The sequence below is a fragment of the Hordeum vulgare genome, chromosome 3H (assembly GCF_904849725.1).
Source record: "Hordeum vulgare subsp. vulgare chromosome 3H, MorexV3_pseudomolecules_assembly, whole genome shotgun sequence".
In the NCBI taxonomy this organism is placed as follows: domain Eukaryota; kingdom Viridiplantae; phylum Streptophyta; class Magnoliopsida; order Poales; family Poaceae; genus Hordeum; species Hordeum vulgare.
Genome location: NC_058520.1, coordinates 370,248,746 through 370,268,289, shown reverse-complemented (window position 1 = coordinate 370,268,289; position 19,544 = coordinate 370,248,746). Strand labels below are relative to the sequence as shown.

Here is a 19,544-nt window from a genome sequence, read left to right as displayed (position 1 = left end):
TGTAATATGAAGCTTGTATGACTTTAATTTGTGTCTAGAGTTGTGTTGTGATATCTTCTCGTGAGTCCCTAATCTTGGTCGTACGTATTTGCGTGTATGATTAGTGTACGATTAAGTTGGGAGTGTCACATATTGGGGACGGTAGTGTGATCAAAGGAACGTGGTGCTACCGCCATTGGTCGTCGCCTTGATAAGAGAGGTGGCAGTGCCACCACAACCTCTTTTCTCGCTTACCCACCACACATTATTTTCTCATCTAGTCTCTCTGATGTCCTGCAACTGCACAAAGTTTATTGAAGCGCACTTTTTGGTAAGTATTGTCTCTGGTATAAATATTGTCCCACGAAGAATCTATGCAAGTGTTGTTTATTAGGCCTCGTTCATTTTGAAGGATTTCTCATAGAAAAAACGTAAGAATGAGGATTCCGTAGGAAAACTTCCTATATATGCATTCAGTTTGTAGGAAACAAGTACAAGAATTCCTTAGGAATACTATTCATTTTCTGTGGTTTTTCATGAAAATTACACATCCACTCAAAGCTCATTTCTTCCATAGGAACGAGGCAATGCAATTCCTAAGGATGGCAGTGCTATCCCATCGTATTCATGTACTACTTATAATTCCCACATTTTGGTTTCCACCATAACAAATGAGCCATAGTGTTTTTGTCACACTTGAGGTGTCATTAGGCTCTAGTGAATTGACTATTGGAGTATCTGGATAAGTTACAAAGTAGTGAAAGCTGTGCAAAGGATTACACTAAAACTAATTAAAGTGCAAGAAAAGTGTATGACTAGAATTGGCGTGGTAGAATCCGGTTCATGAAAGTGGACATGCCTTTGTCTAATGGTATTATGATATTACCCTTTATTTCGGATGCATGCTAGGTGAATCACGAGTGAATAGCCGAATCGTCCCTGTGGGTCTCGTGTGACACCGTTGTCCCAGCTCCCATAACCATTGTCATGGCTGGATTGGCAATTAAGATTGGACCAACGCTCCCTTGCTCCTCATGTTGTCTTCGCTCTTCGTTTATATGAATGATTGTCGTATAAAAGTCATGAATGTATTGCATGATACATGCTTACTTATGTCACCATTTTATAGTGTTTTCGATGACATTTTGAATACTTCGGATATTTACCGGTTTTCACTCTTGATTCATTTCTTATTTGTTAAAATCAAAGAAACCTTTATTACCGAATATCAGGCGTAGGGAAGGATTTGGAGCCATAATTGAGTAGACAAGGGAGCAGCGGTCAACTTTTGGGATTTTAAACTCAAAAGTCTCATTCAGCACGCCAAGGCCATGTTGTCATCTCCTTTGCCAAAATCATGGCTCCCGCATCTCTTTGGTTTTCCCCCTAGATTAACACATGATGGACCTGAACAATCATATGTTTTGTCAAGTGGGCCAAACCGTTTGTTTCTTTTTAGTAACATTGATTACAACATTTAGACACATATGCACACTTATACAACACCTACAGGCATAGAGCTCTAAGATTAACGAAGTTATCATAGACGCCTCGCTATTAGCAGGAACGTCGCTTTTCACTAAAAATAATCCACATTACAAAGACACCAAAGCATCAAAGATGAGCTTGATCCCTGATGTGCTGGAGATACCACTCCCCTCCTAACCATTGGTTTGCTACTGAACATTGGCTAAATAGTTATGGTTTTGGATCTCAAAAGAGTTATCGTCCTGCATCTCAAAATTAGTTATGGTTTTGCACTAAATGTCTAACAGTTGTGGTTAACTGTTATGAGTTGCACTGAATTTCTGTTTTTAACTCTTGTTTCACGTTCTCAAAAAAAAAAATTGTTTCACCGTCAACAACAATACAGTCCAAGCCCACGTGCTGGGCAATATGAATGCCACTCCAGAATAGTAAAGCCGGCCTGCATTGTCCAAAAAATCATTAACCGAACCTCGTCTATTCCCATCAAAAATGAAAACCAACCTCATCTCAAGAAAAACACACTTCAACTGTGCGGATGCAGATGACACCACAAAAATCATCTCATCTCCTACAACTACAAATGCACATTGCCCAAAAAACCCTTCTGCGGAACTTTCACTTGGAGGACACAACACATACGATCATACAAATAGCACATACACATACAGAATGGCAGGCCATCGCTGGTTCTGACGCATTAACATATCCGATAATTTTATTATACCACAAGAGACTTCCTGCATATATAAACTAGAGCCAATTGACATCATATCATCCAGAGATGACACTAAAAACAGCTAACAAAGGTGAAGATCATTCTTGTATCTCTATTACTACATTTTGCAAGTCTCTTTTAGATGTTAACAGCATGATTGCACTACATTGTGCAAGTCTCTTTTAGAAAGATAGATGGCAGAGCATGATAAAGCACCTGAAATGCTACCATAAGGAAGAGAAGGGACCGGCCCTCTTAAGCCACGAAACGGCTTTGTCCCAGAACAATGTGAGACTTGTCACGGCCAGTAACCTCAATGCTGTGCGACTTTAGCTACCATAGCTGAGTATTCTTCTGGCACGAAGGATTTCACTTTCAATTCAATCTTGCCGTCTTCACTGGGAGAATATGATTTAACGCCGATGATTGACACCATTGCTGCAACAGATTGAAGTTCAAATCAAATGTGAGTTTGTGAACATTTGTATCATATTTATAGTAACTAACAGCATGGTACCTAGACAGGATGTAGATCTCACAACATAGACCTTAAGCATCACAAGCAGAAAGTTCTAGTTTTTGATTTTCAACAAGTTTAAATGGAGTGAAACTGTGAGATCGCAAGTTTACATACACAAGTAGCAAGTTAACTAAGATATAATTGGCCTGCTTAAATTGTGGTTTATGCCCGATTATAACAAGTAAGCACTAGCCAGGACAAAGAGGCACTGGTTCACAGATGACAGGCTCATAGGCATGTCAGTTTTGGCAGAAAATGTATAGAACTGCCAAGAACTGGTAAATATGTACTGTGCGACTTTGTCGGTAGCAGCATTTTGAGTGAAGCAGCAAACAGAGAGGCATTCCCAGAAAAAAGAAAAAAGAAATTGGTGTACTTACTATCATGTATACGCCCATATAGGAGTCTTTCGCCAAGCCACTCCCTCAATGGCCTGGTCCGTATTCTTGTGCTGCGTCTCACGCCAGATTGCCATGCAAGACCAAATGCTGATAGCATTCCATGAAAATAGACAAGAACATCAGTTTCCTTGTAATATACGAATACTTGTTTGGAACAAGAAATGTCTGCATGCTGCAACGTGTAGAAGTAGGACCTGCCAGGCTGTTCCTTCTATTCCCTTCTTGCCTCTTCTTTCTCCTTTGACCTTCCTTTTGCAATCTACCTTTGTTTGGGGACCGTGGAGCCCTAGTATCAACTGTCTGCTGCTGGAAATACAAAGAAAAAGACGAAAATTAATATACAGAAGTCTCATGAGGTCAATATATGCCCTATCGCTTGTTGCGCAACTTGCTTACCCGAGTTACATGGATCTACTAGATGGTGACACGCCCTTTTGGCAATCAATGTGTTTTATGTTTTGACTTGCTATAATATATCACTCCTTGAATGTTACTAATATTGATTGACAAGTATGCAGGGCTATATTTATGTTTGTGATGTTACTGAAAATGAGCCAGGGTAAGCCATATAAAGAACACATATGAACTGTATGCAGCACATGCATTGATTGATAATGATGTTTCACAGATCATATGTTATGACCAGAGGCCCAGTTAGCCAAATTGGCCCAGTTATCCTAATAATATAATAATATTAGGGGCTTAGCCCAGTTTATTATAGCCTAGGGAACTTATATATAGTCATGTAATCAACACTTTTGAGATTAAGCAAAGATCAATCTATTTTGATCGGCTCCAACTAGGAGCCGGTGCCCTAACCCTAGCTGCCTCTTCCATCGCGCCGCCGCCCCCATCCGTGCGAGACGGCGCCCCTGCGCCGGCGACCACAGCCGATCCCCTCTTTCCCCTACAGCCTCCGGCCAAGACCCGGTAGAACCCTAGTTTCTACCAGTTTGGTATCAGATAGCTTCGGTGCGATTATGTCTTCGCCGCCGCCCACCTCAACCCTTCCACTGCCGTCCACCACCACCACCCCGATGACCACCATGGCTGGCGCTCCGCAACTGCCCACGCCGGCCTCTTCTGTCGCGCCGCTTCCTGCTGTCCTCACCCTGGAGGAATTGACCGACGCGATCCGCGACTTGGCCACCGCCGTTCAGGGTATCCGGCTCTACCTGGCCGCCCCTTACGGGCCGCAGCCGGTCACGCCACCACCAGACCACGTCGAGCCGTCGTGGCTGCCCTGGCAGCCGCCACAGCTGGCGGCAACTGCCGCGCTCGCCTGGTCGCTGCAGCTGCCTCCGCCACCCTCGGCCGGGCCGCTGCAGCCGACCCTGCAACTGCCGCCGCCGCCACAAACCACCTCCGGGCCGGGCCCTACCTCTACGCGGGGGGTGTCGATCCACCAGCTCCGGTTTCCCCCCTCGTCGCCGCCTCTACCGGCCTGGGTGACCGGGTCGTCACAGCCGGTGTACACGGCGCCGCCGCACATCCAGTCGCCACCGGCGCCACCCCCGCAGTACGGCGTGCCCTCCAGCTTCGCCGGCCCTGAGGGGTACCCGACGCCGACCCCTGCACTACTCCGCGCCGAATAGTCGTACTGCCAGGGCAGCCCTACCCACACGCCGCCGTGCTTCGCCAAACTGGACTTCGCCACCTATGACGGCACTAAGGACCCCCTGAGCTGGCTCGACCAATGTGACCAGTTTTTTCGGGGGCAACGGACGCCAATGTCGCATCGCACCTAGCTCGCTTCCTATCACCTCCGAGGCGCCGCACAGACGTGGTATTACGCTCTCGAGCAGGACGAGGGTGGCATGCCTCCATGGGAGCGTTTCCGCGAGCTCTGCCTCCCACGCTTCGGGCCTCCGATCCAAGGGAGCCGGTTGGCGGAGCTTGGCCGCCTACCCTTCACCTCCACGGTGCAGGACTTCGCCGAACGCTTCCAGGCCCTGGCGTGTCACGCGCCTGGCGTGACGACTCGCCAGCGGGCCAAGCTCTTCATCGGCGGCCTCCCCGACCACATCCGCGTGGACGTCGAGATGCGCGGACCACAGGACATCCAGACGGCCATGTACTATGCCCGCGCGTTCGAGCAGCGGGCAGTGGCTATGCAGCAGGCGTTCCCGGCCCAGGCACCTCGCCCATCCCCTCAGCCGGCTATGTCTGCACCCAGCCGGCGACAAGGACGCCCGCCACAACAGCAACTCGACCGTTCCGTCGACTAACCCCGGCCGAACAAAACGAGTGTCGTCGCCAGGGGTTATGTTTCAACTGCGATGAGCCCTACGTGCCAGGCCACGTCTGCTCGCGCCTCTTCTACCTGGAGGCGGACGACTATGTCGTGGAGGATACAACTCTCTCCGGGCTTGCCGAGGCGGCAGCCACCGCTCTCGTGGTCTCCTTGCATGCCCTTGCCAGCATACGAGCGGAAACAACGATGCTGTTGCCAGTGACGGTTAATGGGGAGCGCCTCTTAGCTCTCCTGGACACGGGCTCTACACACAACTTCCTGCCCGCGTCTATTATGCGTCTCCTGGCCCTCCAGCCGACGGACGACGAGCAGCTCCAAGTTACCATGGCTAATGGTGACCGTCTCCACTGCCATGGAATTGCGCAGCAGGTTCCCATCCTCATCGGTGACGAGTCCTTCGCCATCACGTGCGTCTGCATCGACTTGGGCGACTACGACTTCATCCTCGGCGTCAACTTCTTGCGGACGCTTGGACCCATCCTTTGGGACTTCGACGCACGGACGCTTGGACCCATCCTTTGGGACTTCGACGCACTGACCATGACTTTCTGGCGTCAAGGGCGCATGGTGCCAGTGGAAGGGCGGGGGTGGCACTTATCCAGCAGTTCCCTCTCAGCTGTCGACCGCCATAGCAGACTCCCCGCCCCTGTTGGCTCATCTCCTGCAGTGACACGGCGACCTTTTACCGGTGCTCCTTGTTCACAAGCTCGAAGGCTCGTGGCGTTTCTGCCTCGATTACCGTGCTCTCACTGCCACGACGACGAGGATCAATTTTCCTATACCGGTCGTGGAGGAGCTCCGGGAAGAGCCGCCAAGGCCACGCTTATTCCCTAAGCTCGACTTGCGTTCTGGCTACCATCACGATCACTTCGAGTTTTTGGTGATGCCTTTCGGTCTCTCCAATGCGCCGGCGACATTCCAGGCCTTGATGCACGACGTACTTCGGACCAGCTCAACCCTCCGAAGGCACCTTGGGAGCAGCTCAAAGAGTTCAGCCAACATTTTCTAGATGTCCAGCTCGAGGGCGAGCTGTTTGCGCAGGTGGGGAGAAATGTTATGACCAAAGGCCCAGTTAGCCAAACTGGCCCAGTTATCCTAATAATATTAGGGGCTTAGCCTAGTTTATTATAGCCTAGGGAACTTATATATAGTCATGTAATCAGCACTTTTGAGATTAAGCAAAGATCAAACTATATTGATTGGCTCCAACTAGGAGCCGGTACCCTAACACTAGCCGCCTCTTCCATCGCGCCGCCGCCCCCATCCGTGCGAGACGGCGCCCCTGCGCCGGCGACCACAGTCAATCCCCTCTTTCCCCTACAACCTCCCGCCAAGACCCGGTAGAACCCTAGTTTCTACCATCATATATATGTATATATCAAATAGCTAATGTGCACTAACACGCTGACTCTAGCACTCCGATGCGGAACATTGCTGCCATGTAAGTGTGCGTACCTTGCAGGCGGTTGCTGCGACCCTGGTAGGACAATCCTCAACTGTGTGGCGACCACAAGGTGCGACAAAATTATCTCAGCTTTCACCAAACCAGGTTTCTTCTACTCTAGTTCCCCTGCTCAGCTCCTAGTAGTAATCCCGAGATTTATAACTTGCAGTGATTACTGGATGTTGCAGTACAATAATGTTCTTTGCGCTAGGGCAGCCGACCCATAACAGTATACTACTAAACTAGAAGCGACGATTCAGCCCCCTCAATATGGAGTGATGTGCTAAGGCTCAGCCATATAGCATCTTTATGCTCATGAATAACATGAGCTTGCCGTATGAACAGTGAACTCCAAAGACTTTTTCGTAGCTGTATTTATGCTATCCCTATAATACTGTACAGATAAACAGAACAAGATGCCCACTGGATGTGGCATATCACATACTCCCTCCATTCCACAATGTAGTGCATAGAGATTTTTCTGAAAGTCAAACTTTGTCAATTTTGACCAAGTTTATAGAGAAAACTGTCTACATCTACAATACCAAACATGTAAATTATGAAAATATAGATCATGATGTATCCCATGATGTGCATTTGGTATTCTAGACGTATCTATTTTTCTCTATATATATGGTCAAAGTTTGTAATGTTTGACTTTTAGAAAAAATATATAGGCACTACATTATGGAATGGGGGAAGTATGTAAGATTATACTAGGACAAAAGGTTCGGTCTAGAAGCTAAAACGCGAGAATGTTCAAGAACCAAATGTACCTCGATATTTGTATCTTGCATACGAATTTGAGTCTCTGTATCACAATTTTTCAGGGGTATTCCCAACGGATTGCTTGTCTCTTCTGTAACAAAAGTATACTTCAGTACTTCACATGCAGAGGAATGTTCAAGTCATGAAATTTATTTATACCAAGTAATATAGAGCAGCTTAAAGCATGTGTGCAATACTATATATTTACAAAGCATACAGCATAATAACAAAAGGAAATTAAAATCAGCTGGCAGATTTATAAGATTAATTTGTAGCACTACATGTATATGGAACAGTAACAATAAAGGTTCTGTATTTGATGAAGGCACATACCCTAGCTAAGAGCAATCCTTGTAGCCAAAATAATTGAATGTTAAATATCCACGAATCATCTAGAGTATGTGCCTACATGCATTACAAACTACTCCCCCAAAAATAAGTGTCGTGGCTTTGATCAAAGAAGTCGAAATTTGAACTAAAACCACGACACTTATTTTGGGACGGAGGGAGTATTAAACAGTAACATGAAGCAGAATAGGCAGAAACGAGACCTGCCCCTCTTTTCATTCTCTTCAATGGCTGCTTCTTAGACTCGTCATTTCGAACTCGCTTTTGCTTATTATCTTTGCTCAGGGAGAGTTCATTGCTTGTACCAACTGCAGGTTTCTGGAAGGTCCAAGATGGTAGGCATAAAAAGAGTTGAAAGCAGGGAAATATGCAACTTTTTCTATATTAGAAAATGCACAGGCTAAGCTCAGTTCCTTACGGCTGCAATACCAAAGCTACGACTAAAAGGACAATGGTGTTTAATTAAGAAATCCTACCTCGAAGTTTCCTTCATGAATATGAGATTGATTCTGTGGGACAGTATCTTCTGGAGGTATTTCTGATGTATGGATTGGCTTATCTGTATAGAAAACCAGCTTTAATGCAAGACTAGATAACAAGTGTACATGTAAATGGCACATAAAATGAGTCGTGGACTCGTACAAGCATGGAAGACCAAATCTGAAACAACTGGTAGAGATGTACAGTTTGCTCCTAGACATAGAGACAAACTCTATGGCTACTACTTTTACAACACTTGGATACAGTGGTGTGTTACAGCATCCACATGTCACCATCAGTTACTATCTTGATGGCTGATACTGATACTGAAACTGTAAGACGTTGTTCTATCCATGCTTTCAGGGAAGTGGTCATTATGCTATTCACAAAACGAGTAAGACAGTGCTAACATGTCCCTATACGCATAAAGTGGTGCCTAGGTATAAATTATCCCTCCAGGTTATTAATTATGCCAATGCTTCAGGATTATGATGCTCCTTTGGAGGAACACACCCATCCTACAAAGGTCCCAAATCCTGGCTAGAAACAATCACCTGATTTCATGAAGCAAATGGAAATGATACTAGATTCCTTTGCACAAATTTGTTACTAGGGTTCAGAATAGCATGTGTATATGCTGTACAGGAGATTCCTAGTTTCCAATAAGCTATGCAGCTGATAGCATGTACTGATTCCGCAATGGCATCATTAGGAAACTTAGCACTACCATGCCATAATATGGTCAATTTCATGATAATACAACACCAACGTGTCTCTTTACGTAGCTCAGCAACACAGCATAAAGGTTGCTCTTCAGAATCTGTACTACCATCTCACTTCTTGAAGCAGTAAAAGTTTATATTCATGTTGGAGAAAAACACTGCTATAAGCCTATAATAACACCCATAAAGTAGGCAACTAACCATATTTAGGACTTTGGCTGCTGTTACAACTTTTCACAGGATAGTGCTGAAGGATAAGGAGATTAAAGAATAATAGGTCAGCTAAGAGGTGGGACTAAAGCATCATCCAATCATCCCAGGTGAACTATCTCAAGTTCATGAACAATGTTACTCTTTCTCTCTCTTTTGACCATATTATTTTTTTAAATTTAGCAATGTCAAAAATTGGTGTCATGGTTATGTAGTTCGGAAGGCAATAAAAATACGATCCTTTTCTCTCTTTTGCTGAATGCTTAGTCCTCAGTACTACAGGCAACAACATGTGGAAGTCTATTCAAGGTATAGGTTCAGTTCAAATTCACAGGTACTGCTTAGACTTAGAGAGACTGTAAGACTGTACTACCAGTATCCTTTGAATTATTTATTACTTGGGGATCAAGTAAGGGGCACTGTATTCATCAATTATGATTTATGAACCAAACAATGGCAAGCATTGTTCAAAATATCGGACGATAAATCAGTTAACTGGCCAATTAATCCCTACTCAGTGGGTCACCGAGTAGCCAATTAACTGGCCGATCCGCCTATTAATCCCTTATCGCCAGCCAACCAAGCAATTACCAGTTAATGATTTATTGATCATTGATGATGAGATAATCCATCTATTATCTCTCAAACCTATGCTCTACTCCTTAATCTAATCATCTACGTGTTCATCTTCATGACAATAATTACCTAGGTTCTTCCGCAACTCCACAGAGTTAAAAAAAACTAAGTCATTAAACATACACTAACTTACTAAGTAATTTAAAGCAGCTAAAAAGTAGAGAAAGGTGTCAAACAAAGAATGCAAGACCTGAAATTCGTTTTCCTCTCTTTGCTGACTGCTTCTTGTTTTTTCTTTTTGGGACTGCATTTTGCCTACCATCTTTGCTCAGAGGGAGTTCATGGCTTATATCAACTGCCTGTTTCTGGAAGTCCGAAAAAGACAGGCATAAATAACATTTTCTTTAGAGCAGGCAAATATGTAATTTTTTTCTACATTTAAGAAAAGAATGCACAGGATGTGACATCACTGCATGTGAAGGGAATAAGTAGTGCATCAGTGCTTACGCCTTAATTGTGTAGCAGCTTTAGAGGGTTCAATGAATAGATATGTTAGAAAAGCATATTATGGCAAAGTGGTAGGTTATCCATATGTAACTAGAGGAAAAGATAGAGAAAGATGCTAACCTAAGTTACTTACTTCCATAAGATTATTTACAGTGGCAATTGTGGAGAAATAAGTACAACAGTCACACAAACTGAGCTAGGCTCAGTTTACAACAGCAATTTCAAAGGAGAATAGTGCTTATTGAAACAAGCCTACCTCAACATCTTCATCCTGAATATGAGACTGATTATGCGCATCTGGAGGTATTTCCGGTGGATGGATTGGTTCATCTGTAGAAAATATGCTTTAGACCTCACCAAACAGTAAAAAAGAGAAATCTACAAAAACAGACATGTTTGGAAGTCTGCTTTAGACCTCAACAAAACAAGAAAATATGCTTTAGAACTGCGCATGTAAATGCAACAAAACAAGCTGTGGTGTTTGAGGGGTAAAGTTTTGCCAGTAAGAAAAAAAATGCACTTATTGTAATTAGTTAAGAAGGCATGCTGCAACCAAACATTAGAAAAATGATTAACACATAACATTATAATAAGACATCATAATCCTCTCAAGTCAACTAATAGAGAAAAACCATGTATATGCTATTAATCAAAACCCATGCTTCGAAGTGGCCCGGTTCTTTGAAGGAATGCATCCACCCGTATAGGTCCGAAATCTCTAGAAACAATCATCAAACCTCATGCAGCTTATGATTCCTGTTGTCCATGTCCAGAATAGCATGCACAAACTTTCTGTGGGTGGTTCAAGGGAGTCATGCTGCTTATAGTATGTCTGACTCCAAAATAGCATACTAGGAAACTAATATTGCCAGAGCAGAATCAACTTCGTGATAATGTACTATCATCTTGTTTCTTTAAGCGGTAAAAGTCCATTCTAACGTGGGGGTACAATAAATAAAATTGTTCCCTTTCTTTTGCTAAATCTTGAGTCCTCAGTTCTGATGAGCAAAATGTTACAACTCTTTTGAGAGTATACGTTCAGCAAAAAATTGCAAGGAAAGTAGGTACCTTGCACAAGCATGTCTCCTCCAAGCACTCCCTGTCACACAATAGGAATCAAAGTATGTTACATGTTAAGCACACTAGAATGGGGCCTATAATTGAAAGTAATAGTTTGTGCAGGAACTTGCCTGATATCCAATATTGTCATCTTCACCATGCAACACAGACGCGTTTCTACCTGGTGCACTACCCGGCACTTTTGTTGTTCCACCTTCCAAATGATGAGAAGAAATTTCTGGTTCACTATTTGGCCTCTCGGTAAATGGGCGATTCACTGGCATGTGCTCTTCCTGAAGAACAAAATAAAACATAAATGTGCAGTGAAGTGAATGGTTCAGGAGAGATTAAGTAATAAACAAGTTGAAAGTTAATAACAAGTTCAATAGTAACTAACTACCTCTAATGGAACATTTTGTCGGCTAGATGCATCCGTTTCTTTGGCAACTTCACTATCTATGCATGCACCAAGTGGAGAACTTCCTGGTTCAAGAACATGGTCTGGAAATTTGATGCTTGAAGTTGGGGTCTCCCTTGCAGTAGAGGCCTCACCATTCGTCAAAACAACAGAACTGTAAGAACTGTGCGCCTGCGATTGATTATCCACAACAGTTTCTGAAGAATTATCAGATTCATCGTCTTCTGAAAGATCTGCTTTATCGTTCAGAATGTCTCCACCAAGTATGTGTTTCCCCAATTTCGAGATTGGAGCATGGTGGCTCCCTAATACAGGTCTTTCTGGAGTATGATCACTCGTCAGATACTTCTGCTTAGTGCTTCTTACAGGCCTACCAGGAACATTGAATAGGTCAGGAATACTAACTTCCCTTATGTCTATTTCTTTGATCTGTAACTTCTCTCGCAACACGCTTTCCTCTTTAGATTCATCCAAACTTTTCAATGCTGACAGTGAGGAATCCATAGTGGCACTTTTATCCCTCTTAGCAAATGAATCTGTATAGAGGTTATTATATTAAAAAAATCTAGATTGAAATAGTTGCAACAGAAATGAGGAGCGTTTTTTAACCTTCTCTCGTTGAGACATCTCGTATGTCACATTGGCTAGAACTTGAAGGGACCGGTGACTTAGTTCTTTCGGGAACTGAAGGAGGCGTATCATCTTGAGTGGACTGAGATTCTGTTGAAGTTCCCATCTGGGAAATGGGTGCTTCAATAACATTTGACGTATCCATGTCCACACTAAAATTGTAAGAATAGACCGATTTTCTCCTGATAGTTAACAAAACAAAGCATGGGTCAATTCAATTTCATGATGGACGCTTACAGGTGCATAACAAGTTGGCAAGAACCAATAGCTTATTGTAAAGTGATGATAGGTCAATATGGATTAGCTACATAAAAGTGCGCTTTCTTAATACCGACTGTCTACTTCAATCAATGGCAACCAGAAGCAACAGCAAGATGATAAGTATGTAAAGAAATCCAAATTAATTTTTTGCAAAGCACAGGAGGCTATATTACACGAATGGCTACTAAGGTCATACCATGAATAAACTCATCTCTAAACATTAACACAAGTTAGAAAGAGCAGTTTATTATCAAATAAAACATGGAACAAGATAGGCAGCATACCTCGACATTCCAGGCCGCTTCTGGGGTGGTTTTATAGGCCGATCATAATTTGCTTTTATTGTTGGAAGCTCGCCCCTTAGCTTTTTTATCTCCATGTCAGCCTCTGCATTCATGAATAACATGTTAGAGCATTACTATCATTTACTGTTTCACTTGCTACCAAAATTCAGAAGGGGGTGATGGGGATACTTTCTAACCGCTCCAGGGTTAAGAAGTATTCCTCTGGATCGTCAATGCTATGCAACTGAGAGAAATCAACATTCACGGAAATGCTGCAAAACAGTAGCATCAAAACAAAGTTATTTGAACTCCATTCACAGCTCACTATAGCAGAATGCAACTGAGTTATGAACATATCGTTCCACAAGCTGTCGCCAAAGCAACATCTGAAAAGTAACAGCCTAGAACAAGCAAGTTGATTGCCTTTGGAGGGGCATGAGAGAGAACTGAGGCCGCTTGCGGTCCAGCCCAGGCCTTCTACCCTTCAAGACCAGGCTGGCCTGCTCCATCAGCTCGTTGGATCGTGTCTGCACCGGCAGGCCATCCGCAGCAGCAGCTTTCACTCGATCCTCCTGATAGAGCTTCTGGATGTCCCCCCGCTCCTTCAAGACCAAACGGGTCTGCTCCATCAGCTCCTTGGATCGTTTCTGCACCGGACCAGACATTGTGAGAGTAGCTCCAGCAATCACTTGAAACAGCAGATAGTTTGTGACTTATTCCCCTATATCTATATGGATTATCCCGTGTATATTTCTTGGAGGATAAAGAAAACTTGTAATCCCAAAAAGGAAAAAACAGCCCCGCTGTAAGAAAAAACGAAACCCTCGGTCCCCAGTGAGGTCGAACACCGGATGAGCCAAGACAAGCAAACACGCGCACGCGCAGCGGTTCGAGAGCGGAGGGTAGCGTAAGGAGAGTACCAGGGATCCGCCGAGCAGCGCCCCAGGGGACCTGGAGGGGGATGCGGAGGCTGCGGCAGGACCAAGGGTGCGGAAAAGGAGGGACGTCGCAGAGGTGAAGGCGCGGAGGGGGTTCCCCGCGGCGTCGACGGAGGACATGCGCCGGCGGCGGCCGTGCCCCGTCTGGATCTCGCCGCCACGAGGGGGCAGTAGCGCTCAGGTGCGGCGTCGGTAGGGGATTGGGAGATTTGAGACCGGGAGTTCAAAAATCAAAATAGTGGGTGGGGCTGAACCGCTGAACAAGTTTGGACTTTGGAGTGGCGACTGGAGGCGACGGGGTGACCCTCTCCCTCTCGGGCAAGTTTGCCTTGGTGGGGGACTCGTACTCCCCCACCTACAAAGTCTTAGGATGTGTTTGGTTGGAGGGATAGACTGGGGTGGTTGTGAGTATCCCCAACCAGGTAGCTGGGGATAGCCCTCTTTTTTGTTGTAAGTGTAGGGTTATCTTTTTTTTTTTTTTTGGTTGGGAGGATGGATCCTCCCGCGCCGGCCGCCTCCCGCGCTTGTGCCGGCCACCTCCCGCGTCGGCCGCCCCTCCCGCGCCGGCCGCCCCAGAGTGGTTGCCACCGCCCGCCCGTTTTTGGCGGTTGGCCACATCCCTTTTTTTTGTGAATATTCCCAGCATCTGGTTGACTCTGTCCCTCCTCGCCCCAGATCCAGACGCATGGCAACCACAGAAAAAAGTGGTTATCCCTGTCCCTGGGAGGATATCCCTCCAACCAAACACACCCTTACTTAAAGATTGGGAGCTGCTACGCGTCCACCGATGGATGTTTAGTAAACATCCACCATCTCAACAGCCGCTGGATGTATCGATGCAGCCGCCCGATCTACGTCCCCGCATCCAATAGTTCCTGAAACAGAGGTCGGGTTGCAGAAACTATAGCCGCGTTGCAAAAACAACAATCGTGCTGCAAAAAAATTCCTGAAACAACGATCGCGTTGCAGAAAATAATTTACGTAACTCCTGAAACAATGGCTGAGTTGCAGAAACCACGACCCCGTTGTACAAATGTTGCAGGCCAGTTGCGGAGCTGCCCCGACCGCGGAGGGCGGCGGACAGGCCGGCGACGGAGGGCCGCGGTGTAGGCCGACAGGGCGGGGTCGTGGCGCGGGGCGGCGGCAGAGGGCGAGCAGGGGCGGCGGCGGAGGGCGAGCAGGGGCGGCGGGCAGGCCGGCGGCGGAGGGGGCAGCGGGGCCGCAGCAGGCCGACGGCGGAGGGGTGACGGGGCCGCAACAGGCCGACAGTGGAGGGGCGACGAGACGCAGCAGGCCGGCGGCGGCGAGGTCGTCGGGGCCGAGGCGGAGGCGGAGGCACGGATGGGCAGTTTTTTGAAACAACTGCCCAGTTTCTGAAACAACGATCCAGTTTCAAGAAGCGGTTCGCGATCAGATCGAGGCCAGATCCAACGGACAAGCGGGCGGCGGATGGATCACCCGGATCAGTGGGTGGATGGTAAGACTTTCCCTTAAAGATTTTACGTACAAACTGATGTGTAAGATTGTGATTGGTTATTGAGGGATAAGGGGCCCCACCCCCACTGAAAATCAGGGGGGGAGAAGAGTTAGTTTGGAAGGTTAAGTAAACTTTTGTAAGTTTTTGTAGGTCTAGCATTATTGGAGTACGAGACTATGGCCACGAACGAATGACGATTTTATTTAGGGGGGTGCTCTACGCCGGCGCGCCGGGCCAGATTTTCGGCCGGCCGCGAGCGGGCCGCAGGATCCACCAACCCCGCGCCGTCCGCACCGTTGGATCAGCATGCAACATTTTCCTCCCTATGCAGCAAAATTTCGATGTCATGCAGCAATTTTTTCAACGGTTGCAACAAAAAACAAAATTTGTAGCAAAAAGATATCTACGTGATCGTAGGAAAAAAAAACGAAGCTGATGGTACGTGGTAGCAAAAGTCAAACGCCGGTTGTAACAAAAATTTATGTGACGCGTATGCAACTTTTTAGTGAACGGTTACACCAAAACATGATGCCGGTTGTAGAAAAAATTAATACGGTTGTAGCAAAAAGTAAAAAACATCGATTGTAACAAAAAATCCGACGAACTAGAGTTGCAACCAAATGTATATGCGGCTTTTTTTACTGAAACAAAATATAGTAAAAAACGCTTGCAGCAAAAATGACGCAGGTTGCAACATATTTAGACGAAAAATGTTGCATCCATTGACCGGAGAAGCGCGCGGATGGGAAAAATGTTGCAAGGGCCCGCGCGAACCAGGGGGCGACCGACGCGTCGGTTCGGCCGGCGCATGGGTGGGAAACGATTCCCTTTTATTTAACTATCGATTCACACGAACGACGATTTTATTTAACTAGTGGTTGGGGTCCGTCAATGACGGGCCTCCTGAACATGTTTGTGGGGCACTTGCCTTGCTTAAGCGCCTAATTACACCTTTTGTGCATTTATTTTTATGAGTCCATATTTTTTCTCAAGTAAAAATAAACCAGTGGTTGTTAGCGTTAAGTTTTTCTTAACAAGTACTAAGAACCACCATCAGTTAGCAAAGCACCAGAACGTTTCAGCATAAGAGATCTCATACACCAGAACCAATCAACATCATCAGTGTAGCAACTCAGAGGTTTGTGTCGTCTATGAATTAAACATGAATTTTAATCTCTAGAAGGCACCGACATGATGAAAGATCAATATTTAAAATTCTAAAAATCAAATTAACGATTAAGAAACTTCTAGCATTCAGATAGGATAAGTTCTACAGTGGAAGTACCCATCATAGCAGGTGAACACTATTGTGTAACTACTAATAATAGCTTTGAATGCAAATAACTTGAGAGTGGCCTGAACATTTTATGTACCATCTTCTAACATAGTCATGGTTATATTGTTGGCAGGTGAACCTCGATGTGAAAGCCCATAAGAAAAATAACAGAGCAAACAAACATGCATGTGACATCCCCTAAGATTAGCAGCATTTTAAGTATTATAATAATAAGGAAATTGCAACATGTAAATACTAATCACCCTTAAGCAATTGACAAACACATCATTTCCATGGATAAATCACCTTTAAAAATACTATGTATCATTTTCAAGTTTATAATCAGCAACAAGAAATGTCTCATCATCACTATGCTTCTGCAAGAACCTGCGCACACCCTTGTTCGGTCATTTTGGCATAGACCACCTTTAAAATAATGTAGCTCATCAACCACCTATCGATTGGTATGTCACTTTGGCATGGATCGAATAAATTTGGGCAAACCTGCATATAGGAGAAAATAGGCGCATCAAACACACCCAATCTCACGGAGACCTACCCACGGGGACGGACACACAACATAATGGCCAAACAATGTGGCAATGAATCTAGAGTAAATAAAAAATGTAAGCGCGGACAAGCATAAGAACAAACAGGTGGCAAGCACATACTATATGAGTGTAGTCTCAAGGATTACACCACAAAGATCTTGAGTAGCTGATTTCGATTGGCCTATGAATGCATAATGGTTTGTATATCATGAATGCTATATCATGGAATGTGATATATGGCATCACAATTTATGTACACAATCTATTCATGTGGAGCAAGTAAATCAAGCACATAAATGCTACATTAGAATTCGTAATTCACCAACGGGCATGATATATATATTCTTTTAGAAAACAAGAATTAGCCACAAAGTAGACTACTATCACCCTAATTTTCAAGCACCAATCACAACAAACCGGATCACCAAGGGGAGCAACCATTTGATTTGATGATACCTTGGCATCACCGGTTAGCAGACATGCACAAGGACAAGAGGTGAAATCAGGCAAACCTGCAAAAATTTCTGCCATAATTTCTCAAAGGGCAATGAACCAGGTGTCAAGAACATAAAAGCAATATTTAGATTCTTTGACGCGGACATGGTCATTCCAATGATATCCTTGATAAGAGCGTCCGAGATGATCTCGTCATCAGTTCGCTTCCGGCAGCAAATGGACAGGAGCCAATCCTTGAATAGTGTGCAGACGCTAGAAGCAAAGAGGTAGCATTACGAGTAGTGCCACGGGAGGTACACATACGCCCCGATCAGTGCGACACAGACGAGGCACAATAGCATGATTATCCACATGGGTCGATGGCGCATAGGCAGCATGACAGTCTGTCCTTCACAATCTAGGTACTCTCGGCTCCTCACCATCTCGAGATCATCTAAAAGCTCTCGTTATTTTGATGTGAAGGCCACTGCTACACCACACCATGGCCTGATGAAATGGCAGGCAACTAACTCCTCACCCCTTCCCCTGCATTTACAACACAAAAGGTAAGCACAACACTGATGCAAGAGATCGTAGTTAAGTAACAATCAAGCAAGCTCAATATGGATCTACGAAGAATCATTCAGGGCCCTGTGGACCAACACATTGCAGCTACCTGACGGCTGCTCTACAGTGTGGTGGAAATTCCAATGCACGAACGCACGCACCTTCACATGATTCAGATATGGCAAGTAGTGAAACGGACCAACGAAAGCAAAACCAAACACACACGCGCACAAAAAAGGCAGCAGGGACGATGTCCAAGGCGGCGGCTGGGGAAGGAAAAAGTCAGAGTCTGACCAAACTGTTGCTTGATCCCGCTGGCGACGGCGCCGTTGCATTACCGAGCCATGGATTAGTTGTGGTTGGTTGATCCTTACCAAACAGATTATCTTAGTGCTCGCGTCGCATGGGAAAGATCGACGACAAGGATGCCGGCGTCGGAGATCACCTCCTCCAGGACTGGCTTATCTCCTAACTCGCCTTCAGACGTGACCACGCCTCTTCTTCGCCTTGGGGAGTCGCCGCACTGGGGACCTATCTATTTGCAAATCGATAAAGCTAACAAGAAAGGTCTCACCGTGCTCGTCGTTTGCCATGAATAGGAAGAGCAGTGACACAGGGATCATGGTCCGAGCGCCCGGCGAGGATGCCTCAACGCCATCGAGACCCCGTCTCCCTCGAGCGACACTGGCTGGCTATCTCTTGATGACGTCCGTGCCGGCCACCTCCATGGATCATGATCCGTGATTCAGAGGCAAATGGGTAGGAGAATTCTCTAAAACAAGGGGGGGAGAGGAGGTGGCCTGTTGGTGGAGGTGATGACTGATGAGATGTGAGAGGAGGCATGGAGACGAGGACATTGACGTGTGATGCAGAGTTGCCTTCGGAAGGAAACGAAGGACCCCACACATGCACAGAAGCGCGTGCCTCACCCACGCGCGGAAGCACCTGTCTCTCCCTATCCGCGACGTGGCATAAGCGAGAGGATGCCCTTCCTCCGTGGCTTCTTGTTGTTGATTTTTGTCCGTTTGTCGGTCTGTTTGTGTCCAATTTTTTAAATGGGTCAGCACATGTATTCAACGGAAAACAAGTGGGCAGCATCACTATGACAATATAATAATGGGAGAAAGGTGGGTGGGGATGGGCCAGCAAATTAAATAAGCACGCAGAGATGGTGGGTGGCTGTGTGACGAGTTGATCACGCCGGCCACATGCGGACACCGAGAGGCGGATGCGCAT

At 45.7% G+C, this 19,544-nt stretch overlaps 1 protein-coding gene and 1 long non-coding RNA gene across 3 annotated transcripts; both read right to left on the bottom strand.

Annotated features, from left to right (window-relative positions):
• Positions 1-2,157: 2,157 nt before the first annotated feature.
• On the bottom strand, positions 2,158-14,281 carry LOC123443886 (centromere protein C-like). Of its 2 annotated transcripts, none has more exons than XM_045120432.1 (16): positions 13,985-14,281; positions 13,488-13,711; positions 13,254-13,336; positions 13,065-13,167; positions 12,499-12,701; positions 11,872-12,425; positions 11,603-11,764; positions 11,481-11,511; positions 10,669-10,742; positions 10,156-10,270; positions 8,394-8,476; positions 8,121-8,235; positions 7,578-7,660; positions 3,298-3,406; positions 3,083-3,190; positions 2,158-2,620 (listed from the first exon to the last, which is right to left on the bottom strand). In XM_045120432.1, the coding sequence occupies exons 1-16, from the start codon at positions 14,120-14,122 to the stop codon at positions 2,496-2,498; spliced, it is 2,310 nt and encodes a 769-aa protein (XP_044976367.1). In that variant the 5' UTR covers positions 14,123-14,281; the 3' UTR covers positions 2,158-2,495. The 2 variants fall into 2 exon arrangements, with proteins under 2 accessions (XP_044976367.1, XP_044976366.1); XM_045120431.1 differs by having other exon boundaries at positions 3,298-3,409; positions 13,985-14,280.
• Positions 14,282-16,994: 2,713 nt separating this feature from the next.
• LOC123439973 lies at positions 16,995-19,221 on the bottom strand. Its single transcript, XR_006630238.1, has 2 exons — positions 17,763-19,221; positions 16,995-17,259 (listed from the first exon to the last, which is right to left on the bottom strand). It is a non-coding gene; the product is annotated as an uncharacterized LOC123439973 (long non-coding RNA).
• Positions 19,222-19,544: the final 323 nt, after the last annotated feature.